Source organism: Grammomys surdaster, unplaced genomic scaffold, assembly GCF_004785775.1.
Source record: "Grammomys surdaster isolate TR1022 unplaced genomic scaffold, NIH_TR_1.0 264, whole genome shotgun sequence".
Classification (NCBI taxonomy): domain Eukaryota; kingdom Metazoa; phylum Chordata; class Mammalia; order Rodentia; family Muridae; genus Grammomys; species Grammomys surdaster.
Window position 1 is genome coordinate 1964334 of NW_021604705.1, and position 24822 is coordinate 1989155.

Sequence of the window (24822 nt, forward strand, 5' to 3'; positions counted from 1 at the left end):
GCAGAGAGCATGGACGTACAAACAATGAGAGAGTCATAATGTGAATGCAGAGAGCATGGACGTAACTCAGGTGCTGACAAGAGAATGCTTAAGTAAGCTCTACATAGAATACATAGGATAAATAGAAGAGCATGACGTTAATAGTCTCAGTTTTGAAGACTGGTTAGGGAATCATGGCTACTCAGCAGTAAATGAAAAATGAATATTTAAATATATTTATATTATGAGCCAACACTCATAAACCAGCGGTAAAAAGGAAATTAAAAATTTAATGATAATGTAGTAACATTTTTTTTTACCAACTATGACTACCGCTGGAGAAAGAAAACATTGATCTTATTTTTATATTTTAAAAGACTGTTTTATCTTGAATTTTTATGTAGAATGAAAAACAGTTAAGATAATATTGAGTAGCTTTTATTTACTTTATTTATTATTTTGTGTTTTGAGAAGGGTCTTACTACATAGTCCACACAGTGCTATCTCTACCTTGTGGGTAACAGGATGACAGGTACCACTATGCTCTCCCTGACAGTGAACACGTGTTAACATGCCTCTCTCCTAACATGCCTCTCTCCCCAACCTTCAAGGACTTACTTGTTTATAGCATAGTTAATATTCATAGGTAAATTATTATAATTTATTACTGTATGCTGAAACTAATTTTAATTTTTACTAAAATGCTTCCCACATCATTGTATTGGGTGTAACTTGCCTAAACTATTTTAATTCCCTCACTTGGCTTTCCCAGATACACAAATTATTTGTAATGTGAAAGGTTCCTCCCATCAGCTCCTTCCTTTTCCCTCTCACTGACTCCTGGTTGGTCCTCTTACCATGTTCCCTTCCAGTCCACCCTGCACGTCTCCACCGGATTGTCCATTATAAGTAGGACTCTCCAAGTTCCCTATTTCTTTTTCTGCTCAACAGTGAAACAGTTCCCAACTCCTGAAGTAAAACGTCACTAATTGGAAGTATAGAAGTCTTATATATCAAAGTCTTATTTGAAGTTAGCCATGGCAGTACATGCCTCAAATCCCAGACCTCCTGGAATAGAGGCAGGAGGATGATGAATATGAGGCCTGCATGGAGCACAAGAGACCCTGTCCCATGGGGAGAAACAACCTATTTTGACTACTCACTGGGGCCATAGACTATCCCAGCATTCTGACACTTTACAATGATAAGCCTGAACCCTCAGTAGTCATTAGAGACAAATCTATATTTTTAACAGTGAATCTGTTTTATGTACACAGTTGAAGTTTACTGGTCACAGAAATTTGCCCCCCATTCTTCAGGGTAATGTATACATTGTATTCAACATATTCTTAAGTTAACTGGTGGCATCAATTTCAACCATGTTGCCAACATTTGCAGTGCCAATGAACGTCAGGAAGCAAATATGAAAGCACATACCCATGGGGTACATAGATGATGCTGAACAGAGATCAGATCACAGAGTCATTTCAGATAATACTTACATAAAGAGGTTTTTTCTTGAGTGTATCTATTCAATGTATGAAGAATTCCAAGAGAAAAACTACATATATCGCTGGGCCCGAGCATAGAGCAGGTCACAGGCGGCAGCTCTGTACCCAACACCAGAAAACCGAGATAAAGAGGGACTCCCAGAAGCTTTCACTCAGGCAGCATCCCAGGTAAAAATGAATCACCCCTGATGTCTGCTGTTAGAAGTTCTAATACAGATGCTGGCCTCCGAACTTATACTACTCAGACCTTTGAAGGGCCACTGACAAGAACATCAAACAGCTAGAGATTTACATCACTAATCTGAAGAAATCCCTCGTTTCGCCGTCTGAAGAGACCTCCTAAAATCGCAAAGATCCTTACTGGACTTGATTTACTCTCATACAATAGAAAAGACTGTATACAGCTCTTGACTGTGTACAACCCTCAAAGAAGAAGGGTGCCTTTACATAGACAAGACAAGGAGGGTTAAAGAGAGCATGAAATAGGTAGTGAAGCCTAAGAAAAATCAGAGAGAGAAAGAGACAGATGAATGCTGGTACAAGAATTGATTTGCAGCCTCTCCAAGGTTGTCAACCCTATTTCCTTCCATCTTGGGACCATTATTTGGGTTCTTTTTGCTTTTTTCTGCTGATCCCTGGCTCTCAAATAGGCAGACTAACTCTGTGATATAACAGATAAATAATTTGGTAGCAAAACCTACTCAGATACATTATCATAAGTTAGCTATGGAAGACCACGAGACTCAAGATGAGGTTGTTACTTTATACAGGGTGTTTCCAAAACCCATCTCCACCCAACCTAAAAGGGGGGACTTCTGCCCCTAGACCAAGCAGAGAGGGGCCACCCAGAACCCCCTCTGACAGGTGATCTGAATTCTTGCTTAGGCTGCAAGGCTAAGCACTACAAGGGAATATCAATAAAAGATAAAAATATCTATCTGGGTTCCCTGAGGGACAAGCCTGACTGCATATGGGTTGATGTCAAAAGTATCCCCTCTCCAGGAAAACAACATCAGGATGGGTATGGCCCTCATACCTCACTGGAAAAGGACAGGGGGATTGGAGCCATTACAAGGTCCCCTTCAAATACTGGAGGTCAAGCCTCTATCCCTGCCTTCACAAGTTTAGAATTGCCACAGCCCTTCTATACTTAGAGAAGGGAGGAGATGTCAGGGGCAGCCCTGCTTACCCACTGTAGGCCTAAAATCAGCCATAGGCCTAAAATCAGCAATAGGCCTGTCATATATGTATACTAACGCCAAGTCTTGGGTCTCAGTGGAAGAACATTGAAACAGATGGCTATAAGCTAATGTCAACAGGCAGCTTTTGTGGAAATTTATAACCCTGAGTGGTCATGGACCCTGTAAATAGGTAGCCTTGGCAGACAATACCAGCTTAGATGGGGACAAGAGAGTCATAGGCAGAGTCATAGTGAATTGTCCCCTGAACCTTCACCCAGCCGATACCCGGTTCTGAAGATATCTGTATTCCCCCTGAACACCCACACTCCAGTGTCATTCCCTTCCCCACGTCCTGCCTTTCTGTGTTTATACCCCTGTGTGAATGAATTATGATTTGAGAAAAAATTAGAAAAACAAAAAAAAAGAACAGACATAAAAAAAACTACATATATCTTAATATCTTGAAGTGACTATTTGATTTCTCTGTAATTATACTTCTCACTATAGAGATTGCCTATACTAATTTAATATCACTAATCAAAAATAATCATATATATTAAATAAAAAAATTGAGACAGGGTCTCACTGTTTAGTTCTGGCTGGCCTGAAACCCACCATGAAGACCAAGCTAACCTCAAACTTGCAGAACTCTAGCTGTCTCTGCCTCCCAAGTCCTGCGATTGAAGGTTTGTGCCTCCACAGTTACTTTATAATGCAGGGAGCACTGTGGAAGGAGGATCAGATGCTGACATGCCTGCTGCACACACACCAAGACCTAAGTTTGCATCTCTAGCATTCATGTAAATGCAGAGGCCAGCAGCATCCCTGTGTAACTCTAGCAGTACGCGTTATAAGATGGATCCCTGCAGGTGAACAACCAGCCAGCCTACCTAATTGATGAGCTCAAGGTTCAATGAGAGATCCTGTCTCAAAAGTGCAGTAATGGAAGAACCCAATGGTGACCTCTGGCCTCCATGTTCTTGTACACACATGGTCATGAACAGCTGCATACACACACACACACATACACACACACACACACACACACACACACATATATATATATGAAAATTATCACATGTGAAAATTATCATGCATGGGTTAAAATCATGACAAATCACAGAGATGGTTAGAAATGAGATTAGAGAGAGAAAATGGGCCGAGCAGTGGTGGCGCACGCCTTTAATCCCAGCAAGCACTTGGGAGGCAGAGGCAGGCGGATTTCTGAGTTCGAGGCTAGCCTGGTCTACCAAGTGAGTTCCAGGACAGCCAAGGTTACACAGAGAAACCCTGTCTCAGAAAAAAAGAGGAGAGAGAGAGAGAGAGAGAGAAAGAGAGAGAGAGAGAGAGAGAGAGAGAATGAGAATGGGGGAAGACATTTGAGGGAAAAATAATTTATTTAGGAAATCAAAAGGAGTTGGAAGTTCAAATACAATCATGTTAAAAAAAATTGGAGAAGCTAAAAATCCATATGTAGCAAATCAAATATGCTAAAAACCCACCAACAATTATAATAAGGAAATAGATCAGAATCATGAGAAATGAGATGGTTAATGAGAATAAGGATATGGATATATAAATTATTTAAACACTAAAATAAGAAATTTATTATTTTTACTTCCTTGTTTTTTGAGACAGCCTCATGTATTTTGGCTGGTTCTAACTCACAATATAGTAGAAGATAACCCTTAACTCTTAATCCTCCTGCCTTCACCTTCCAGGTTCTGGGATTCCGGGCATATGCTACCTCCCCTGACAGAATTTTATTCTTCAGACTGTTGTGACTCACAATCGCTCTGGGTAGCACGCTGGTATTTAGTAAACAATGCTACATATTGAAATAATGGGTTAGCAAATATAAGGTTATCCAAGAAAGCAAGAGATATGAAAATATGTATTATGAGACAACTCATGAATCATAAGCATGAGAATCAATGCTGTTTAACACACATACACACACACACAAACACACAAAGACTGAAAATATTACATAGAACCTACGAGTGATGGCCAAAATCAAAATGGTGACTACGTTGCTGAATATGAAAGGCAGTGAGGGAGAACACAGTCTGTGTCTCCGTTTTGAAAATTGTGGTACAAGTGTGTGCAGTTTTCTCTTCTCTAGTCTTTTAAGACTACCGGAAGCAGGAGTCAGGAAGTATAACACGAAGCCTGGAAGACACGTGAACATGTGGAATGCCATCAAACTAATAACAGCAAAAGAAGAACGAACTCTAATGCAGGGCTGAGTGGTCTGGAACAAAAGAAACGGCTCTAAGAATTTATTCAGAAATAATAAAAGACAAGAATTAAAGTCTGACAGGGTGTGACGAAGATAGGACCACACAAAAATGAAAATCTTTCAGAGAAGTCTACATTTTCCTTCCTAACTCCTTGTTCAGTGGCCCTGAGCTATGAAGCTATCACACAATCATCACCGTGGACCTGACACAGCCACAAACACAGGCCACATTTTCACACAATCATCACTGTGAACCTGACACAACCACAAATACAGGCCACATTTTGAGTTTCATTTTGAGCATCAACTTAGCAGCTGAATTGAAAGAGATAAAGAACAGGGGTGGGGGTGGGGTGGAGGCACTTAGTAAGCACACCTAACAAAAGAACTTGGCTTTACCTCATTAGAATTCTACCCTAGACCTAAGACTGAAAAAGTTTCTAGTGGCTTCTCATTAACTTCAAGTGGGGTTTGGAGTTTTTTTGTTTTTGTTTTTGTTTGTTTTGCTTTAAATAAGAGGTTACTTTGTGAAAAATTTTATATGCAGGGCCATCAAGAATACTTATTTCTCATTTTCCTCATAAATGCCTGTAGTGCAGTTCTATGCCCTGAGTTATCTGGCATCATCCACATGAAGTAAGGTGGAAGTAACTCACCCGGTGTCTCCCATTATGCACCCGGACCAGGTGTCCTCGCATTTACACTCACCTAAGAGACAAGGAACACACACGCCTGTTACAAACTCAATGCAGCGGCACTCAAGTGGCTTTCATTTTATCTTAACTTTATGTCCAAATGGTTTTTAAAACTGCTTTCTAATTGTACTTACACTAGATGCTTTGGCTGTGATGTATAAAAACAAAATGCATTTGGACCTCATGGGGGTCATATACATTGACCCATGCTTCACAAATGGTCATGTTTATAAACCACTTAAGGTAGCTACTTGGAAGATAGTCAAATACCAGTGAAATAGTAAAAAGTTAATGGCACTTCTATAGGACCCCCAGGTTCAACAGGTTAGTGGGAAACTGCAGCGCCTTCCCATTGTGCAGGAAGTGTGTGTGGGGGGGGGCGGGGGACGGTCTGGGCACTTAGACAGAAAGTCCTCACAATCAGGCTGCCTGGCTTGAAAATCCTAATTTTCACTTAACATATGTTTAATCCTGAAGACAATATTCTTTTATGATCTATATACTTCATCTGTAACAGGTGTCCTGTTATACTGGAAATTTTAAATAGTTGGTGAATACATGTAATACATGTAATACAGCATTTGATCATCCAGGTTGATGATCTCCATAAAAGATAATTCTCATTACAAGTATCCATATTTATAACATTTGTCACTAAAATAATTAAATAAGCACAGATATAATGAAATTGTTGCTTCAATTGTCGCGGTATTGTTCTTGGAGAAGTAACTTAACTACTTTGTACATGTTTTCTTTATGGATGCTAAGGCTAGTGTGGTTGACCTGCTCTACACGCTCCTCGGCCCTGCATCAGGTCTGCCCGCAGCAAGGAAGTGCTGGGTCTTGAGCCATACGCAGGTTAAGAAAACATAAGAAAATGCAGTCAAGCCGGGCAGTGGTGGCGCACGCCTTTAATCCCAGCACTTGGGAGGAAGAGGCAGGCGGATTTCTGAGTTCAAGGCAAGCCTGGTCTACAGAGTGAGTTCCAGGACAGCCAGGGCTACACAGAGAAACCCTGTCTCAAAAAAACAAACCAAAAAAAAAAAAAAAAAAAAAAGAAAAGAAAAGAAAATGCAGTCAAAGTCCCAAACCACAGAAAATTCTCCGTTAGAAAAGTCCAAATTCCAAAACCAGCTACCTTTGTCCCTTCTTGGGTTAAATCCAGCTTTGACTTCATCATCACATGGTTTCACTGTTATACATGGAAAATTTTTCAAAAATGATGTAAATTTGCCTTTATTTTCTTTGAAATCAACGTTTTGTTGCTCTATTCCATAATCATGATCAAGCAACTGAATTAAAAAAGAATCTCATGCTAGAAAATATTTAATAAGCTGTCTATCTTAATAAATACAACCAAATCACACAGGACTAAAACTTACCACTCGCTAATTTTCTCTTGTCTGAGATTATACCAATATTGTGGGCTAATGACTGAGCAAGTGTAACTGCCATTAAATCCGTTTTGCCAAACTGAAAAACAAAACCGAAAGATATGTAAATGAACATTGTTTTCCATTTAAGACAGGCTAGAGAAAATGGCACAAACAATTGGAAACAAGCCATTCCTAAGCATTTTCTTTCTTTTCGCATGTGTGATATGTTTCTGAGACAGGGCTTTCTGTGTTGCTTAGGCTTGCCTCTAACTCATGGCGAGCCACCTGCCTCAGTCTCCTTGGCGGTAGGATTATAGGCATGCACTACCATACCCTCAACGTTTTCTTTAGCAGAGTCTAAGCATCCTGTAGCTAGTTCTGACCACACATTGGGGATGACGTAGTAGCAAACACATTCAACTGTGATTAAGTCCTAGAAGGAAGAGTACGACTCAGAGAAACAGTCATCTCCTAGCTTGGAAACTTAAATATAATCCAAATTTCACTTGATAACATTCCTGAAAAACATAATAACTAATGGCATTAAGCCCATCTTTTAAATAACACATAATGAATCTGTCTGTGTCTGGGACTCGCCTTCACCCGTGTGGAACAGAAAGCAAGTTTAGCAAACAAACATAATGAGGGTCAGGAAGTCAGGATGCTCTCTGTGGCCAATCAGATCTTTCATTTTCCAGTTTGTAGCCTTCCTGAGACTGGAGTGTTTTCCTTTAGAGTGTTTCCATTAAGTTTAGTGTGTTAGGAGTAAGTCCTTCTTCATGGAAGCTCTTCTCTGCCTTTTAACTTTCCCCAAGTTTGTCAAATACTGACCAAAGGAGAAAATATCCAATTGGTTTGTTAGGTGGCAACCCAATGTTTCAGAGATCACTCAAATCATTCAACAATGTAAACACTTGGGCTTTACTCTTATTTTCAATGAAGGTTAATGCATAGAGTCTCTCTCTCTATGAACTGCTTAGTCTGGAAATTATTCTATACAGGACATGAGTATGATCATCGAGTGATATTTTGTCCTCCGGGCACACAAAGGAGTCCTACTGATGACTAATGAAGCAATCTAGCATCTGGAGACTGTGGCTACCAAGCAATGATTTCTGAGGTCTAGGAGAGCATTTTCAGCCATCATACCACTTTTGTATTGCACAGATGTTCACACCTACTTCATTCACGCCTCCTCCTCTCAGCAGCGAGCAAATCCCACCAATATAAGCTGCCCCGCTCCGGCTACTCTCAAATTGACTGCCCCTTTCAGAAAAGGAAATGAAAAGGCTTACTGCTCACAGTCCAACATCTCAGCCACTCCCAGAGTTCATTATCTAACTTGTTTTCTCAAAGCATACGATAGTACATTTCCCATAATATAAAGAAGGAATGTAAACATTATTTACACACATATTTTAAAAATAAAGGTTTCTGAGGTTGCTTCCCCATGTGATCAATACATATATCTACTAAAATCAATTGCTGATAATGATATTCTGAGGATACAGAACTCACTTTTGTAGAGTTTTAGCCCAAATAAATGTCATACATATAACTAATGACAAAGTATCAGACATTTCTACAATGAAGAGCCATCAATAAAAGAATCAGTCCATACTCTTCAAAAGTATCAAATTCAACATGGAAGAAGGTTGAGAAAATAATTATTCAGCTTAAAGGAGAAGCTAATTAAACAAACTGTTCAGCTCTGTACTGGATGCTGAAAGACACAAATGTAGCTATAGAAGGGTATTAAAACAACTGATAAAATCTGAACCCAGACTCTGGATTATGTAAGAATGTTCACGTGGTGTTGTTATTTTTAAGAGACTACACTGAATGCCTCAAGTATTTGGTAGTACCATCTGTCTCCAATTTGTACTTCAAAAAAAAATGAGAAAAAATGCAAGTCTTGAGTCTGGGAAAAGCACACAAGCAATTTCCTTATCAGATTCTGGCAACTTACCTCTAGATTTGAAATTAGATAAAAATTAAAGATAACAACCAAGATGCACCTTTCATATCTAATTATAATTGTCCTCAAGAGTTACGATTTTAGATAAGAAGGTCTTAAAATCCTACAGAATCTGTTTTGATGTTATGTCAGTATGTTAAATACTAAAAGAAAGAACACAAGAGTGAGAAAAAATTCCAGAGACATAGTTCTGACCTCAGAACCCACACCAGAGAGAACAGTGACATTTAAAATATTCCGATCTTAACGAATGTGATGAATGGCTAAAATTTGGTCTGCATGTGACAGTACATTTACTCAGTAAATGCTCTGATTAAGCACTGGGAAAATAATGAAATAGACATGCAATCGTACCTCAAATCACTTACATATCATGAAACTTTCAAACAATCTATATTGTAAAACATCTTCCAATTCATGGCCACATTACATCACACTTGTGTTGTGGTAGAATGATACATTTTAGTCAGAATTGAGAGAGCATTCAGCAAGGAGCCAGAACAAGTAAGCATATTCAAAAAATTACATACGAGAAAAGGTGGACCGCATCAGCCTTCTCCTTGATAAAATCCCTCCTGTATTTCATGAACTCACGCAGGGTGATCAGTGGGTTTTCAGATATGGCAAACTTGTTGTCAGCAGCCCAGGTTTCCATGGCAACCAATACTATCCTAGTCTTAAGTTGGTCTTTATAGATCTAGATTAATGAGATGAAAGGATCAGCTACACATGCGGTAAAATCAGTTGATGAACCACTACAAGGCTCCTCTAGTGGAAACAACTTAAATTAAAGAGACATTAGTGTTCTTAAAAGCGACCATTTGTTTTGGGATTTGAATGCACTTTCCTTAAAGAACATTGAATCAAATTATTTACCAAGGACAACCCAGCGAACAAAGCACCTTTTAGGCACAAAAGTGGTTTTCTTTCTACAAATATTTGTGCTCAGTTCAGGGCTTTTGCTGAACACATCTCTTGACACCCTAGATAAATAATTTGTGAAATCTTAAGTTTCACTAACAAAAAAACATATTAATAAAGAGTCTGTCAGGAAGTGACTGTTAGACAACCTGTGTCATGCTGAGGGAAAGCAGGCAGGGGAATTATTTTGTGGGCAGCTTGGCCATGGTGCTGGGCATCTCTGAAAAGGCTTAGTTCCTGCACTGTCTCTGTGCTGTTTTCCATATGTGCACTGTGAGTATCTTTGCTAAACCTGTCCTGTACAGTATGAAACGCACAAGAAAAAACACAAGCATATCTTCAGCCAGCCCACTTTCCCAGACTCATGTCTCTGGGGTCATCCTGGCTAAAGTGTAACTAGAGGAATTCAAATGTCAGCACCTTATTGCCTGCCTTCTAGCAACAAGGGGTGATGCTGAATGGGGTTGGTACTCACCACATCCGCCATGTTCACCACAGACTTCGCATAGGTGTTTGTATAGACAACAGAAAGCCGGTGCTTTTTAAACTGAAAGCAACAGACAACAGTGTAGGATGTTCAAAGTCACCGGAAATAATAATTTTAAGATAGAATAGAAAATACCAGAAACATTCCTAAGGCTTTCTTACAAAATCCTCAGGTTAGAGCCTTGTTCCTCATCTACCCTGAAGCTGAAAGCTGTGGATTGCAGATAAAGATGACGTCATCTTTATAGTTCAAAAAGTTCCACACTGAGGGACTGGAATGCAGCATATGGTATATATGCTTAGTGCACATGAGGCTCTGGGTTCAATTCCTAGCACACCCCTCCCGATATTAACCAAATAAACAAACAAACAAAAACCCACCCACTCCATCTACTTCATAGGTTTTTGGGGGGTGGTTGTTCGTTTGAAAGCTGTTATGATCTATAAGACAGTAAGTGCAAATGCAGCTACACATGTAAGACGCTACAAGTTCTCTGTGGTTCTGGAGGAAGAAGAGACCCTGATGTACGGATCACAAGGCGATGTAAATGTGGGCCACTTGTTTGGTTTGCTCGGCTTCTGTGGTATTCTAAGTCAGGGTTTATCACATAAAACCCAATTTCAGTCTTTTTAAAATGGCACCTTAACATGGCAAGCACTGAGGACAGTGATGGATAAGGCAGGCCCTCATGCTCCTAGAAGACAAACTCATCTGTGCCCCTGGGAATACCCCTAGTGAAATATACTGTGTCAAACAAACATCACACACACACACACACACACACACACACAGAGAGAGAGAGAGAGAGAGAGAGAGAGAGAGAGAGAGAGAGAGAGAAATGGCTCACTGAGAAAAGAGGGGGATAAGCAGGACTGGGAGAAGAAGAACCAACCTGAGCACCTAACTTGGGGCACAGAATCCAAGCTTAAACAAAAGGTTCAGGCATTAGAGAAATCCCAGGTGGAAGGGGTGTTCCTAGCCACTTGGGAGCAGGAAATCTGAGGCCAACGCTTTCTTAAGACTAAAGTAAAGGGAGAAGATAACGGGGAGGGGGAGGCGTAAGAAAGTGAATATGATCAAAATACATTACAGACACATATGAAAATGTCATAATAACATCACCATTATATATAGCTAACATATAAAAATATCTTTTAAAGGAAGTGTTTTTGGACCCTCATAAAAATTGCTAGTTACTTCCACCTAAGCATGTTTTCTATTTATAAGTTGTTCCTACTTAAAAAAAAAAAATGCTTCATTGGGCCTGTTTACTCTTTCCTTAAGTTCCCCTCCCCAATGTGTGACAGCTTGCGGTGTGCAGTAGACCTCACGCGTACAACATGGTAGCACAAATGGGCCATTGCCAATACTTACAGCCTGTTTGTCTTAAATTCTAATAAAACTGTCCTCCAGCTTCCAAAAGTGGTGTGTGTGTGTGTGTGTGTATACGTATGTGTATATATGTGAGTATATGTGTATGTGTGTATGTTTGTATGTATGTGTATTTATCTATATGTATTGTGTGTTTGCATATGTGTGTGTATGCATGTGAGCATGTATGTGTATATGTGTGTATATGTGAGAGTGTGTATGTGTGAGTATGTGTATGTTTGTGAGTGTGTGTATGTATATTTACAGAGATGACTTTTCCTAGTTACAACTGGATGAAGGTTTTGTTTCTTCTAAACATAGTTTTTATACAACACCTAGGAGCAGGCAAAGACAAAACGAAATGGAGCGATAGATCTTACCATGAGATGATCATTCACAATCATCAGTTCGATGTATTTGGTTTCTTCCTCTACATTCCGAGGAAATCGAAGAAGCTGTAACACAGTGAACAAAAAGACTAAGCCTTTAAACTTCGCTGCAAAAACTAAAAGCAAGCATGGGAGAAACCAGTGACACAAAAGTCTCTGCTTTCCTTCAGCAACAAGATAACACTGTCCTCTCACCTGGATTTCATTCTTCTCTGGGGGTACAGCAGATGGCCAGGGTTTTCCCAGAATGTTCACACAAACACAACTAAATATGAGTGTATGCTTCATATGCCTATGCCTTTCACACTTGTCTTCATCAAACCATTTTTATCTAACAACGGCATGGAAGCGGGATACTGACAGAGCACTCTTCTTGGGTTAGTTCAATCCCAACAGTGTTTCTGACAGTGATGGGATTGACACTTTTTCTGAGGAGTCTCCAAATCTAGGAGTGGCCACAATTTTTCTCTGGGGCAGTTCATAGATTCCCCCCACACACACACACACAAACACACACACACAAGCTGTAGAGGTGCGGTCAACATATTGCTGACACTCCCAAGTAGTCTTGGCATGTCTTTAGCTGCTACACCTCTCTGCTCAACAAATTCTCTGTACTTTCAAAACCACAATCAATCAATATTACGGGCAAAAGCTATCAGAGCAGCCGTCCCCACTACCCATCTATCACACAGTCATTACCAAGACCTGTGAAACTGATTTTTCTTTTATGCCATGGTTCAATAGTCCTTTTTTTTTTCTTCCGTAAATCTTGTTCACTTGTCCAAAGACTATTTTTGTGATGAGGACACAGCATCAAATCAAACCAGAATCAATACACGAATGAGTGGTATATTTTTAACAAACTAAAAATATACTGCTTCATAGATTTTTGTCTCTTTCTAAATGTATTCTCTAGTCCTTAAAAGAAGAAAAACTCTTACAACACCAATTTCAAAGAATGACGGACTACATTTTTGTATTTAAAAACTAAACAGATCACCAAATTGCACCCAATGACAACATTCTTTAAAGGAAAAAAAAAGTCCTAGTAGGGCAAGATCTTTCTCATTCCCCGTGGACTTACTAGTTAATCTAGCAGGCTTTCTGGTGAGTCTCAGCATCAATGCCTTGAACTTTCATTTGAATCACACATTATCACACAAACTCAGTTTCATGGATCCCTAAGGTGTTGTAATGCTTAGAAGAACTTCAGGGCACATGCTAAGAGGGTCTTTCTCCTATTCTGTCCACTCAGAATGCATAATAATAAGCAGCTTTGTAAATTAAATCTTCATGGAAGTTATTTTTACCTTAATTTAACTCAAGACATCCATGTGTCTGTAGCTAAAGAAGGTAGTGTCTTGTGGAACACACAGGCTTCTGAGGACGTGGTTCAGAGAGTATGTGCAGTGAGAGAGATCTCTAAGTCTGGACTTTATAAATCAGAATCCTAACTCCTTCGTAAGCTGTGTGCATTCTGTCCTCCTCAACACAGAGAGCTCACAACAGTACCTTCTTAAGAAGGACATCATGAAGAGCAAATGTGTTACTAGTCTGTCAAATTCTCCAGTTCAACAGTTAAAATTCTTATAAAATGGTCAAGTACATGCTAAGTTTTAACAAAAATTAACAACTATAATTCACATAAAAGTCTGTCTGAAAATACATCCATTTTACCAGGCACGAAAACCTATGCCTGTAATCCCAGCACTAGGGAGTCCAGGGCAGGATGAATGCTATGAATCTGAAGCCACCTTAGGCTACAGAGTGAGACCCTTTCAAAAACCAAATGAAAACAGAACAGTACCTGTTTTCTGTAAAGGCAATAGCAGGAGGAGCCTTCATGTCAGTTACTGGGGAGGCTGAGACAGAAGGACCATGAGTTCTACAGCTGCTTATAGAGCAAGTGCAAGTCCATACTGGACAACTAAAGCAGACGCTAGCCCAGTGGCAGACTACGTGCTTGGCGTGTGAGCATTGCTAGGTTCAATCCTGGTAGACCAGATAGATGCTGAGATGTGTATGAGGAACAAGCACATGCGTGATGAGTATTACCCTGTCCTCTCTATGAAGTAAGTTCTTCACACATCCCTCAACAATTCACTTTATTGTCCATCTATTCCCTACCTCAGGTGTTCCTTATGCCATGTGCACACAGACACTTCCACAAACATCATCAGCATTATCACTTTGGGTTGACTCTGACAGTCAGATCTTTATTCTGAGCCATTTGTCAACTATGTGGCACAGGACAAGCTATCTTCAGATTCGAGAGCTGGGAGAAAGAACAGTAGCTGCCCCTGTGATTTAAGGCTCCTTATGGACAGTTGCTAGTACTGCAATGTCCAGTTGAGCAGTGCGAAAGCTATGTCCTCATTTATATACTAAAGCCCCAGGTAGTTAGAATGAGAAACGTGTGTTTTGTGGCTTCAAAACCTGTCAGGAATAGCAAAGAGCCTGTGATGTGGCTCCTATCAGAGCACCATGGGAAAAGACCTTGCTTCAAGCAGAGTCATCATGATGCATCATGGGAAAAGACCTTGCTTCAAGCAGAGCCTTCACGATCCACAGAAAGGAGGGCTCCATAATCCACCATCTTCCAGCCACCACATGTAAAGTGATGCGCCCCATTGCTGCTTACATGCACCTGTCACCAGTCCTGTCTCTGCACCCTCACAAATGGCTGCACTAATTCTTCCCCCAACACACACTGAGTGTAGACTCATAGGATCGCCAGTTGCCAAGCGTTCTAAATATCATGGCGTACACCTGCAAACACATACCTGTCTTTTCCTCCGCTTCAGCCTCGGCTTCAAAATAAACTGGGGGGGAGTGATATTTACACGTTGAAATTCTACAAGGAAATGAAAACAAACAATGCATTTTCCAGACTTCTTTAATAGCAGGAAAATGTCATTAGTTCTTCTTTATACTTAGCGAGTATATTGAGGTATTCTGTTATGTTAATCATAAATAAGTATCTAGTGGGTAAATACAACGCACAAAATCTCAAACACACCTGTCCTGATTTATGTCATTTTTATAGCCGTACTATAAATAGCAATACATTGTTTATTTAAAACTTGCTAAGTAGACAACCCGACTGTCACTTCCACCACTAACATTCTCTAGAGGCTGCAAAATGAAGAGGAGAACTGAAAGCAAATACAGCACACTCTTAATTAACACAGGACACCAAAAACGTTTACTCAGTTGTGTCCAATTCGTAGGCACTCTTCTCAGCCCATGACAAACTTTAAGGCCTTGCTTGTTCTTGCAGGGCAATGGGACAGTCTGAGTCCTTCTAACTTGCAGGTTAGAATCATACACAAACTATTCAAGCATACAAATTCTCTCTGAGTTCTAGGTTAGGTATAAGGAAGGACTTTCTCCGAAGTGATGCAAATAGATGCAACCACCACAACAAAATTCATCCTGAGTGAGGTGACGCCAACCCAGAAAGACACACATGGTATGGACTCACTTACATAAGTGGACATGGGTCCCACACAGATGAATATACAAGTAGCACAAATTTAACTTGGTGCATTATTACTTTTTTAAAATAACTTTTTTTAAATAATAAGAGTGAGGAGATAGAGGGTTGATCTGGGAGTAGTCGGGGGAAGGACTAAGGGATGAACATGATCAAAATATATTATATGCAATATGAAATTCTCAATGAATAACAACAATCTTAGGCACATTAATACCAGATAGGTAGCTTTAGGACAAAAAAATACCCCTGTAAAGAGGAGTCAGGGTACGTAATGATGAGAAGGTCAGTTCACCAAAAAGATGTAACACTTCCTAACCCTAACCCTAAACCTGCCAGTCACCAGTGAGCAAGCCCAGACCTGAACCCCTAGTATTAGAGCCTTCAAAGAAAGTTATAACTCCAGCTGACAGTTACAAAAATCAGTGATGGCCATTCAGCTAAGCTACATTCAGGTACATGACTCTCAGAAATTGTGAAATAATAAATGTTTATCCACAGCAACTTCTATACTAAAAATGGCCAACACAACCAGAAATCATAAATGTCTTTAAATAGTTTTGTTTTTTTTCTTACACAGGTCCCTCTTTATTTGTAATCCCCCCCCACCCTGGCAAGCCAGGGAGGTTGGAGGCCACTCATCCACTGGTCTCTTGTCCTCTGCACTGATTAGGAAGGGCCCATTGCAGGAATGTTCTCTAGTAGTAAAGGTAGGACTAGGATTAAATAGCAAGTCTTAACCAACCATATAGCATGAGAAAGGCTGAGCTACATCATGAGGCATTGAAATAAACAAAAACAAATATGAAAGCCTTTGAGAAAAATTGTTTTGATTTGTGATGTTTTATTTATGTATTTATTTATCATATATATTATATAAATATATAAATATATATAATATATTTATATATTTATATAATATATATTATACATATATATATATTCTAAATACTACCTCACAGAGTCCCTCGCCATTCCCCCTCTCTGAGAGGGTTGGGCTCTCCCTGGGTATCCCCAACCCTGGCACATCAAGTCCCTGCAGGAAGAGGAATTACACATCCTCTTCCACTAAGGCCAAATATGGCAGCCTTATGCTACATATGTGTCAGGGTCTTCTGTCTAGCCCATGCATGCTCTTTGGCTGGTGGCTCAGTCTCTGAGAGCTCCCTCAGTCTAGGTTAGTTGACTCTGTTGGTTTTCCTGTGGGTTTCCCATCCCCTTCAGAGCCTTCATTCCTTCCCCCAACTCTTCCATAAGGGTCCTTCAACCTACAACCAGTGATTGGCTGTGGGTATCTGCATCTGTCTCAGTTGGCTGCTGGGTAGAACCTCTCAGAGGACAGCCATGCTAGGCTCCTGCCTTAAGTATAACTATTTATTTTAATCTTTTGTAATTCAGTATATCCGGAAGGGGCTGAGAATTAATTTTGTTTTGTTGTATTTGAAGCTAGAGATTAAACCAGGGCCTCATGCAAAACAAACAACAACAACAAACTCTAAATATATGAGGAATCATGCTATGCTATCCCCATGGACTGGAAGACTCACCACTAACCTGTCTGTTTTTCCACAGGTAATATAAAGATTTAATATAATCTATAAGAATTAAGAGGAATTATAGAAACTGACAAGTGGGTTCTAAAACTTGTATGAATATGTAAAGGACCTAGAAGGTTGAATTAACTTGAAAAAGGACAAAACTGAAAAAATGAGATATGGTATCTGATTTCAAAATACAGTATAAGGTCACAGTAAACCAGATAGATAGACAGATAAATAGATAGATAGATAGATAGATAGACAGACAGACAGACAGATAGATAGACAATGGGTAGCTAAATGAACAGAGTTAAAGGAATACTTTATGACAATCCAAATAATTCAGTGTTAATAGTACATCTAAAAAAATATAGGGGAATGCCAGGGTGGGAAGACAGGAGTGGGTGGGTGGGCGGGGAGCACCCTCATAGAGGCAGAGGGAGGGGGGATGGAATAGGGGGTTTCCGAAGGGGAGACCTGGAAAGGAGAAAATAAATGAAATGTAAATAAAGAAAATATCCAATAAAAAACAAAGTCACAGTGGGAAAAAAAGGCCTTTTATTCAGCCAATACAATCTATGTTGTTTTAACTTTTGGCTGAGGTCAAATGCAGAATGTGTAAATCCTTCTATAATGCAACAACTAAAGGAGAAAAATACAACTGACGACTAGTAAGCCTATAGTATGTATCACCAGTCAAAAAACTCGCAGATGAAAGCTCAGTGGCACAGCACCATGTTCCCTAGAATGGCTGACAAATATGAACACCGCAGAAATTCCTGAGTGTCTGAACTCCTGCCACATGGTGCTGATCCATTCTGAAGAAACAACTCGACAACTTCTCATGAAACAAAGTTTTTCAAGGTAGAATCTTTAGATTAATAAAATTGATATCTCTGGGGGACATGCTGAAAATGAAGTCTCAGAACTGACTCAGAATGTACGAAAATCAAGGCTTTGAGGTGAGGCCAGCAATGTGTGGCTGCCTGCAGGTACAGGCTGAAGTTTGATGACCCTGAGCCCAAGCTACACATATACCTTCCCAGGCCACACTTGAGTATTTACTAGAAGAAATAAAAACATGCTTCTAAAAAAATAGACATAATGGGGGGAGGAATAGGGAGGGAAAGAAAAAGTGAAGACTTACACAAAAATGTTCATGGTTACTTATTAACAATAGCCTCAAACTGGAAAAACCTGAGTGTCCATCAGCATAACTAATAAGAATTTACTATATTCATAGCACAGAATAAATTCAATAATAAAATCAATAAACAATTGCTACTTTTGATAACATAAATCTCATAGGCATATGCCTAGCAAAAGAAACAAAATATAATACAGGGTTCCATATGTTTGAAGTCCTACTAAAGGCAAGACTAGTCAGTAGGAAAAATAAACATAAAAGAAACTGCAGAAGTAGAAGGCAAGATGGGGGAACTGCACATGGCTCAGTAATAAAAACATTGTATCTCAATAGGGATACATAGGGACATAGGTACATTCAATCGGGCACACCCAGAGCCCAGCCAGTCATGCACAGGGCTTATGTTTTGTGCACATCAGTTTCTAAAGTGCAACTTGTTCACTGAAAACAAGATTCTTTTTTATCTAAAATGTGTTCTAAGGAACATTCGTCCTGAATGTCACAGAAAATAAAAGGAACCCTATAGTCAAACAAATTGGTAAATTATATTATATCATAGTAAATTATAAGTAATCTCAATGTTCTAACTTTGCATAGTGAGCCTATGAATTTAAAGAATACTGCTTTGCTGAGCACTGAGCATTGATGCATCAGATACTGCTGATAAAATTACCCATGCCCTGAGGTCAGTATTTCTATTTTGGTAAAGCTTCAAGAATGGCATATATAGCTTGATCATGCTAGCCCTTTTTGTCCTGGGAATACTTTATTCCTGCCCATTGTGTTAAAGCTTGTCTTTAACAGCATCAACATGTTGGCAGCCAAAGTGCATGGCTTGTACCTGAAAATAGACTCCAGACAGAGTTATTAAATTAAAAGGCTGGCAAGCCAAGGACAGTTATGATTCAGCACAGAGCCTTACCAACCTAAGACAGATATGCATTGCCTTTGATAATGCATATTCCATGACAAGTAAGGAAGACATTCTTCGCAGAACAAGGTAAGACAAGCTCAGTTTTGTTAATGAAATAAAAAGGGGGGAGAGGCAAAGAGCCTTTGGGGCTGCTTGGCAAGAATCTGACATAGGTCAAGGTCAAAGAAATGGTCTGTTTGGCAGGAATCTGACATTGGCCAAGGACTTCAGGCAGGAATCTGACATTAGGCTAGAGCAAAAAGTAATATCAGGCAGGAATCTAAATATTAGGCTAGAACAAGGAATTAGGCTTCAGACATGAAAATGACTTTGGGCTAGGACAGGGAATTGGCTCAGATATTTTGGTCATCCTGATAAGCCCTTAGATCTAAACAGTAATCAGGGGAGTGTTCACAGAAATTTGTTTATTGCCTTCCTTGTTCTTTGACTATTTGTGTTTATTGTCTTGCTTGTTCCTTGACTATTTGCATCTATTGTATTGTTAGTTCCTCAACCTAGAACTGACCTTAATACTTGCAAGTAATTAAAAAGGTATAAAAGCAAAAAGGAGGAGGGGGGATTGGATAGGGGGTCCCTAGGGAGGGGAAATGGGGAAAGGGGAAGGCATCTGAAATGTAAATAAATAGAATATTCAATTAAAAAAAAGAAGAAAAAATAAGTAATCTTGAAAGGCAATGCCACTCTTAAAATTGACAGACAAAAGCAACCTCTGATTAGAAAACTAGAAATAGACTGAGCATAGAGGTTTACAGTGTCAAACCCAGCAGGCCAGAAGGACCATTGCAAATCTGAGGCCAAAGTGGGCTACAGAGTTGGATCCTATCAGAAATAAAAATAAAGAAAAGAAAAAAAGAGTGCCATGTCACTTCCATAATTATCTCTGAAAAACAAAGTTTAAAAAAAAAAAAAAAAACTTGTAAGGTTACATTGTAGCACTCCCATATTGGAAGTCTTTGGTGGTAAATCTTCATTATTTTAAATATTAATCAGTGTTGATTGCTTCCAGGAAGACCTATGACTCTGCAGTTTTATTTGCTCACAGCCATTCAAGATTTATTTTGTTCCTTTAACTGGCATTATAAAGTTTCATAAAGTTGTTGAAAGCACAGCATGAGTCTTGTAGAGTAGGTGTGTTTATGTGTCTAGCAGTAGACTTTTTTAAGTAGTAGATTCTTTTTCAAATTGCATTATTTTGTATGCATGTCATAGCTGGGGCATGCATGTACCACACTGCACATGAAGGTCAGAGGACAACTTTCAGTCAGTTCTCTGCAGTTCCCATGTGGGTTCTGGGGACTAGGCTTGTAAGATAAATGAGCAGTCTCACTGGCCTCCAAAATTGTGAATTCACCCAAAGGGACTTGATATCCCTTTACCAAAGTAGAAAGTGTCAGTTCCTCTCTAGGTGAACTGCAGGAGGCCAATGAGTTACAACCTCATTCTAGAGAGGAAGGAACATTAGAATCTAACATTCATTTCATTTTCCAACAAGACAATATAACAGTTGACTACTTTTCTAACGGTAGTTTTGGATTTGCTCTTAGGCTGGCCACTTTTTTCAATGGTTTCTTGTCACTCTCTCATAGCAACCTTTCAAAGTATCATAATCCTTGTCCTTTAATAGCTAGCTGTGGGTCCCTGAAAAACAAACACGCGGAACCTCTATTTCTTTATATACAAAAGCAAAAACAATCAAAGAAATGAGTTATATCACCATACAAAGCTATGGCAAAAACTAAATTGATTAAGAGGAGCGAAAGACAGATTATGTCCCTTCCACAATCAAAGTTCCGCAAACATGGGGTTCCAGCACCAAGGGTGGCTCTGCTTGTCACATGACATGCACCTCTTCAATCAGCATTTATACAGATTAAGATATAAACAGAAATGAGAAGAAAATACGTGCCAATTTCACAAGGAGCACACAAATATATAAAATGTTAAACTATAATAACTTTTGCCTTTAATGCTAGAGCAAAGAGGGATGGAGAGACAGCATCTGGGGAGAGGACTCATGCCTGTGTTCAGAAAACCATCACTTCACCACCAGGGCGGATTTCCACACTGGTTACCATCTTTACAATTCTCTCTTCTAATTCCTTACAATGAGCTTTAATTCCTTAAGCGCCCCTCCTGTGTGCTGGAGCCATATCTTTCTGAACTTCTCAGCTGTAAATAAGAAGCTAGTTTGTATTGTATTCTTTCCTTCAGTGCAACTTGATAGTTCCCTCTAAAATGTCATGAGCCATTGTCAATTATTGTTTAGCATATATATTGGTTCTAAAGTAGTAACTGAATTACTGGGTTGCCATTTTTAAAAATTCCCAATATGAATACCATACCAGATGGAAGGTCATCCAAGGGAAATTCAAATAGTCTGGATTTGTACACAGAGTGAAGATGAGACTCCTCCTGAAATAGCACATGGGGCAGAGATTAAGCACACGTGAAGAAGTATCTTTGGCATCAGGCAATCATAGCTGGAGAAGCTAGGACCCTCAGAGAACCAGGTTTTTCAGAGGTGATGACCCCTGACTGCCCAGCCCCCATGGCAGTCCTCTACCACTACAACCACCCATTACAACCAAAATGCCTCACAGACAGAGGAGCCGAAGAGGCAGTCATGGAAAAGAAATGAATGGACCTATTTCCCCAAGGGAATGTAAGGCATCCAGGAAAACGGGTTAATGACTGGCTCCTTTCCCAGATCCCTGCTCCCACTTTAAGAGCCAGATATCTGCAGCAGGCAGTGACTACAGAGCTATCAATCTTCTTGGTGACTGTGAGCAAGATGACAGATACAAGCGATGCCCAGAATCCTGACATAGATGGTTCTAGAAACCCAGAGAAAAATGTAATACTTTTCCTTCTAAGAAAAATTACTAAATATTCAAATGATTTCATGTGGCTACATCTAAGTACTAAGAGATTAGAATATCACAGTATGTAAGGTATGTAAAACCTCTACAATTTCAGTGTCACACAGTAATACGCCTGTCTTAGTAGGTACACTGGTCAGATGGTTTCACCAACAAGGTTGTTTAACAGGTGGCAAAACAATGTGTATTTCTGGAAATTATCTCCTCTGTAAATGTTTGGCCAATGTTTTGTGAAACAAGGAAGTTCATTTGTACATGCAAAGTAAGGATTAAAGGCTATATCTTTTGCCCATAGTCTATCATATCTGGTCTTAGCCAAAGACCAACAAGGCTACAACAGTCTAAATGCTAACACAATCCTTTCCTAATTTGTACCAAATAAATGTATCAACTCCTAGAAGAAGAAAATTAAGAAGTCCTGGGTTTCGTATACTTCGTTGGCATTGAGCCTTAAAAGCCACATGCTGTGTAGAAAAGTATGGAATCTAGTAAAGAAAGAGGTGAAAATCTCGCATCTGTGGCTTTTGTCTGTTAGGGATTAAATGTATGTATCACATCCCAGACTCACAGCAAGTGACTGATGTTGATGGCTGTTAGTTCATGTCATTGTACCTACAGAGAGGGCCGATAGGAAAATAGTAAATGTTAAATAAAGCTGGGAGGGTGACATCCAAATGGAAAATGGCTGACGTTCTCATAGGGTGAGGAAGAGATGATCAGAGATCTCTCTCTCTGGGAGGTAAAAGTGCAGCAGAGAGCCTACAGGACACCGTCCTACTGGCATCTTGATTTGTAAAGTCATAGCCTACAGGGCAGGGAGAAAATACTTTCTGTTGTTTAAGTCTATGATATTTAGTGTAGTTATTTGTCTAAGTCAGGCACAAGACACACAGCAGAGAGAAGTATGGCTTCAGAACTCACTCCAGGGAAAGTATTTCCAACATAAGAGAGGAAGGGCAAAGAGAGCACTTACTTGCGACATCTCATTTTCTTCTGGCTCAATGAGATACGTATGGTTCCCATCATAGAACATCCCACTGCCAAATACAAAAAAAAAAGTGATTAAAAGGCTGTCCAGCCTCGTCCAGAGCAAGATCACTTTAGGGACAGCAGCACAGGAACAGTTCCATTTAGTCTGTTTCCATCACCAGATACGTGGGACATCGCACAGGAACACCACACACACACACACACACACACACACACATTTCTGCAAGTCAAAGGCTCCCCACTGGCAGACATTACCATCTTGAACTCCATGTCCTTCTGTGTTTTCTAGATGTTTTCCATTGCTCTTCTAATACAGAACCCTAAGACTTACTATACAAAGGTGACCCTAGAGTATCTGTGAAAGTTAGGAGCCTCTTCAGATTTCTAGGCTGGGGCTCTGGAAGCCATACTTAAAACAAATCCCACGTCTGAGTGCCAGCATATCCTTTTAATCCTAATATACTCTGTTTGTTCTGCCTCAGACATTAAAACAAGTGTCAGATGCTGGAAGTGGTAACCTAAGCTTGCAATCCCAAGTATTTAAAGGTGGCAACAAGAAGATCACAGGTTCAAGGTTGACCTGGGCAAATTCATGAGCTCCTGTCCCCAAATCAAATGTTGAAAAGAACAGCAGGTAAGGATAAAGCTTGGTGGTTGAGTGTTTGCCTAACATACACAGATAAAACAGGCCTGGGGAAAACAGCAACAAAGCCTGCAATAACAACAGACACCTAGATGATGCAGGTGACGCAGGTCACCTGAGATTGCACCAAGAATGGCCTCCTACCACACATCTGGAAAGTGCTTTGGAAATCAGAGTAAGCACAACACATCAACTTGTGCTGAACTAAATCTTGCCACAACTGAAGGAGAAGCAGCAACCATCTTCACTGTACAGGAGAGAGACTGAAGTAACCCTCCTAGATTAAATACCTCTTATAAAAGTGGCCAGAGGCAGTGCGTTCCGAGTACATGAACTGGTCATCTATGATCTGAGACCACCTTCATTCATTCACACAGTGTGAACTGACTGGCATGAGACCAGCAACGCACAGCTGCAGATGTGATATTGTAAACAAACCAAGGCAATTTCCTGTCCTCATTTTAGGGAGGATAAAATAAACACATAATAAAGAAGGAAATATAAGTTAGGTGAACATGAACTTTATGGTGGAAATAAAGCAGGTTATGGTAATCACTATCACTACAAGACTGGGTGTGGGAGCCCGGAAAGGGACGAGGACTATTAGTTTCTCCTAGGACTCCAGGGCCAGGCTTCACCAGAACAGCCACCTACCTACACTTGTACAAAGGGCATTTCAGATGCTCTCAGGTAAGAAAAGTCTTGGCATGATCCAGGAACAGGAAGAGGGCAACGTGGGGAGATTAGAATGAGCAGGGGCAGAGTAATAGAAAAACCAGTCACAGGCCTGGTAGACATAGTAGACTGTCTCTTCTGAGGGCCTTGGCTGTTACTAGGAGAGATGAGAGATCGCCATGCAAGACTCTAAACAGAGGAAATGTCCTCTCCCTGTTTTGATTTGTTTATTGAGACAGAATGTCAATCTTTCCTTAAGGTTGGCTTTAAATTAACAGTAATCTTTCTGCCTCTGCCTCTCTGCCTCTCTCTGCCTCTCTCTGCCTCTCTCTACCTCTCTCTCTCTGCCTCTCTGCCTCTCTGCCTCTCTGCCTCTCTGCCTCTCTG

At 40.0% G+C, this 24822-nt stretch overlaps 1 protein-coding gene across 9 annotated transcripts in view; it reads right to left on the reverse strand.

The window, feature by feature from the left end:
* Adam22 (ADAM metallopeptidase domain 22) overlaps nt 1-24822 on the reverse strand; it is a 237439-nt gene that overhangs the window by 54856 nt on the left and 157761 nt on the right. For all 9 annotated transcript variants that reach the window (XM_028776039.1, XM_028776041.1, XM_028776038.1 and 6 more), the window contains exons 6-14: nt 23101-23164; nt 21591-21660; nt 14917-14987; nt 12122-12196; nt 10359-10430; nt 9493-9659; nt 8166-8250; nt 6991-7081; nt 5570-5621 (exon numbers count right to left, since the gene is read on the reverse strand). In XM_028776039.1, coding sequence (XP_028631872.1) covers nt 5570-5621; nt 6991-7081; nt 8166-8250; nt 9493-9659; nt 10359-10430; nt 12122-12196; nt 14917-14987; nt 21591-21660; nt 23101-23164 — 747 coding nt within the window. The remainder of the gene's footprint in view (nt 1-5569; nt 5622-6990; nt 7082-8165; nt 8251-9492; nt 9660-10358; nt 10431-12121; nt 12197-14916; nt 14988-21590; nt 21661-23100; nt 23165-24822) is intronic.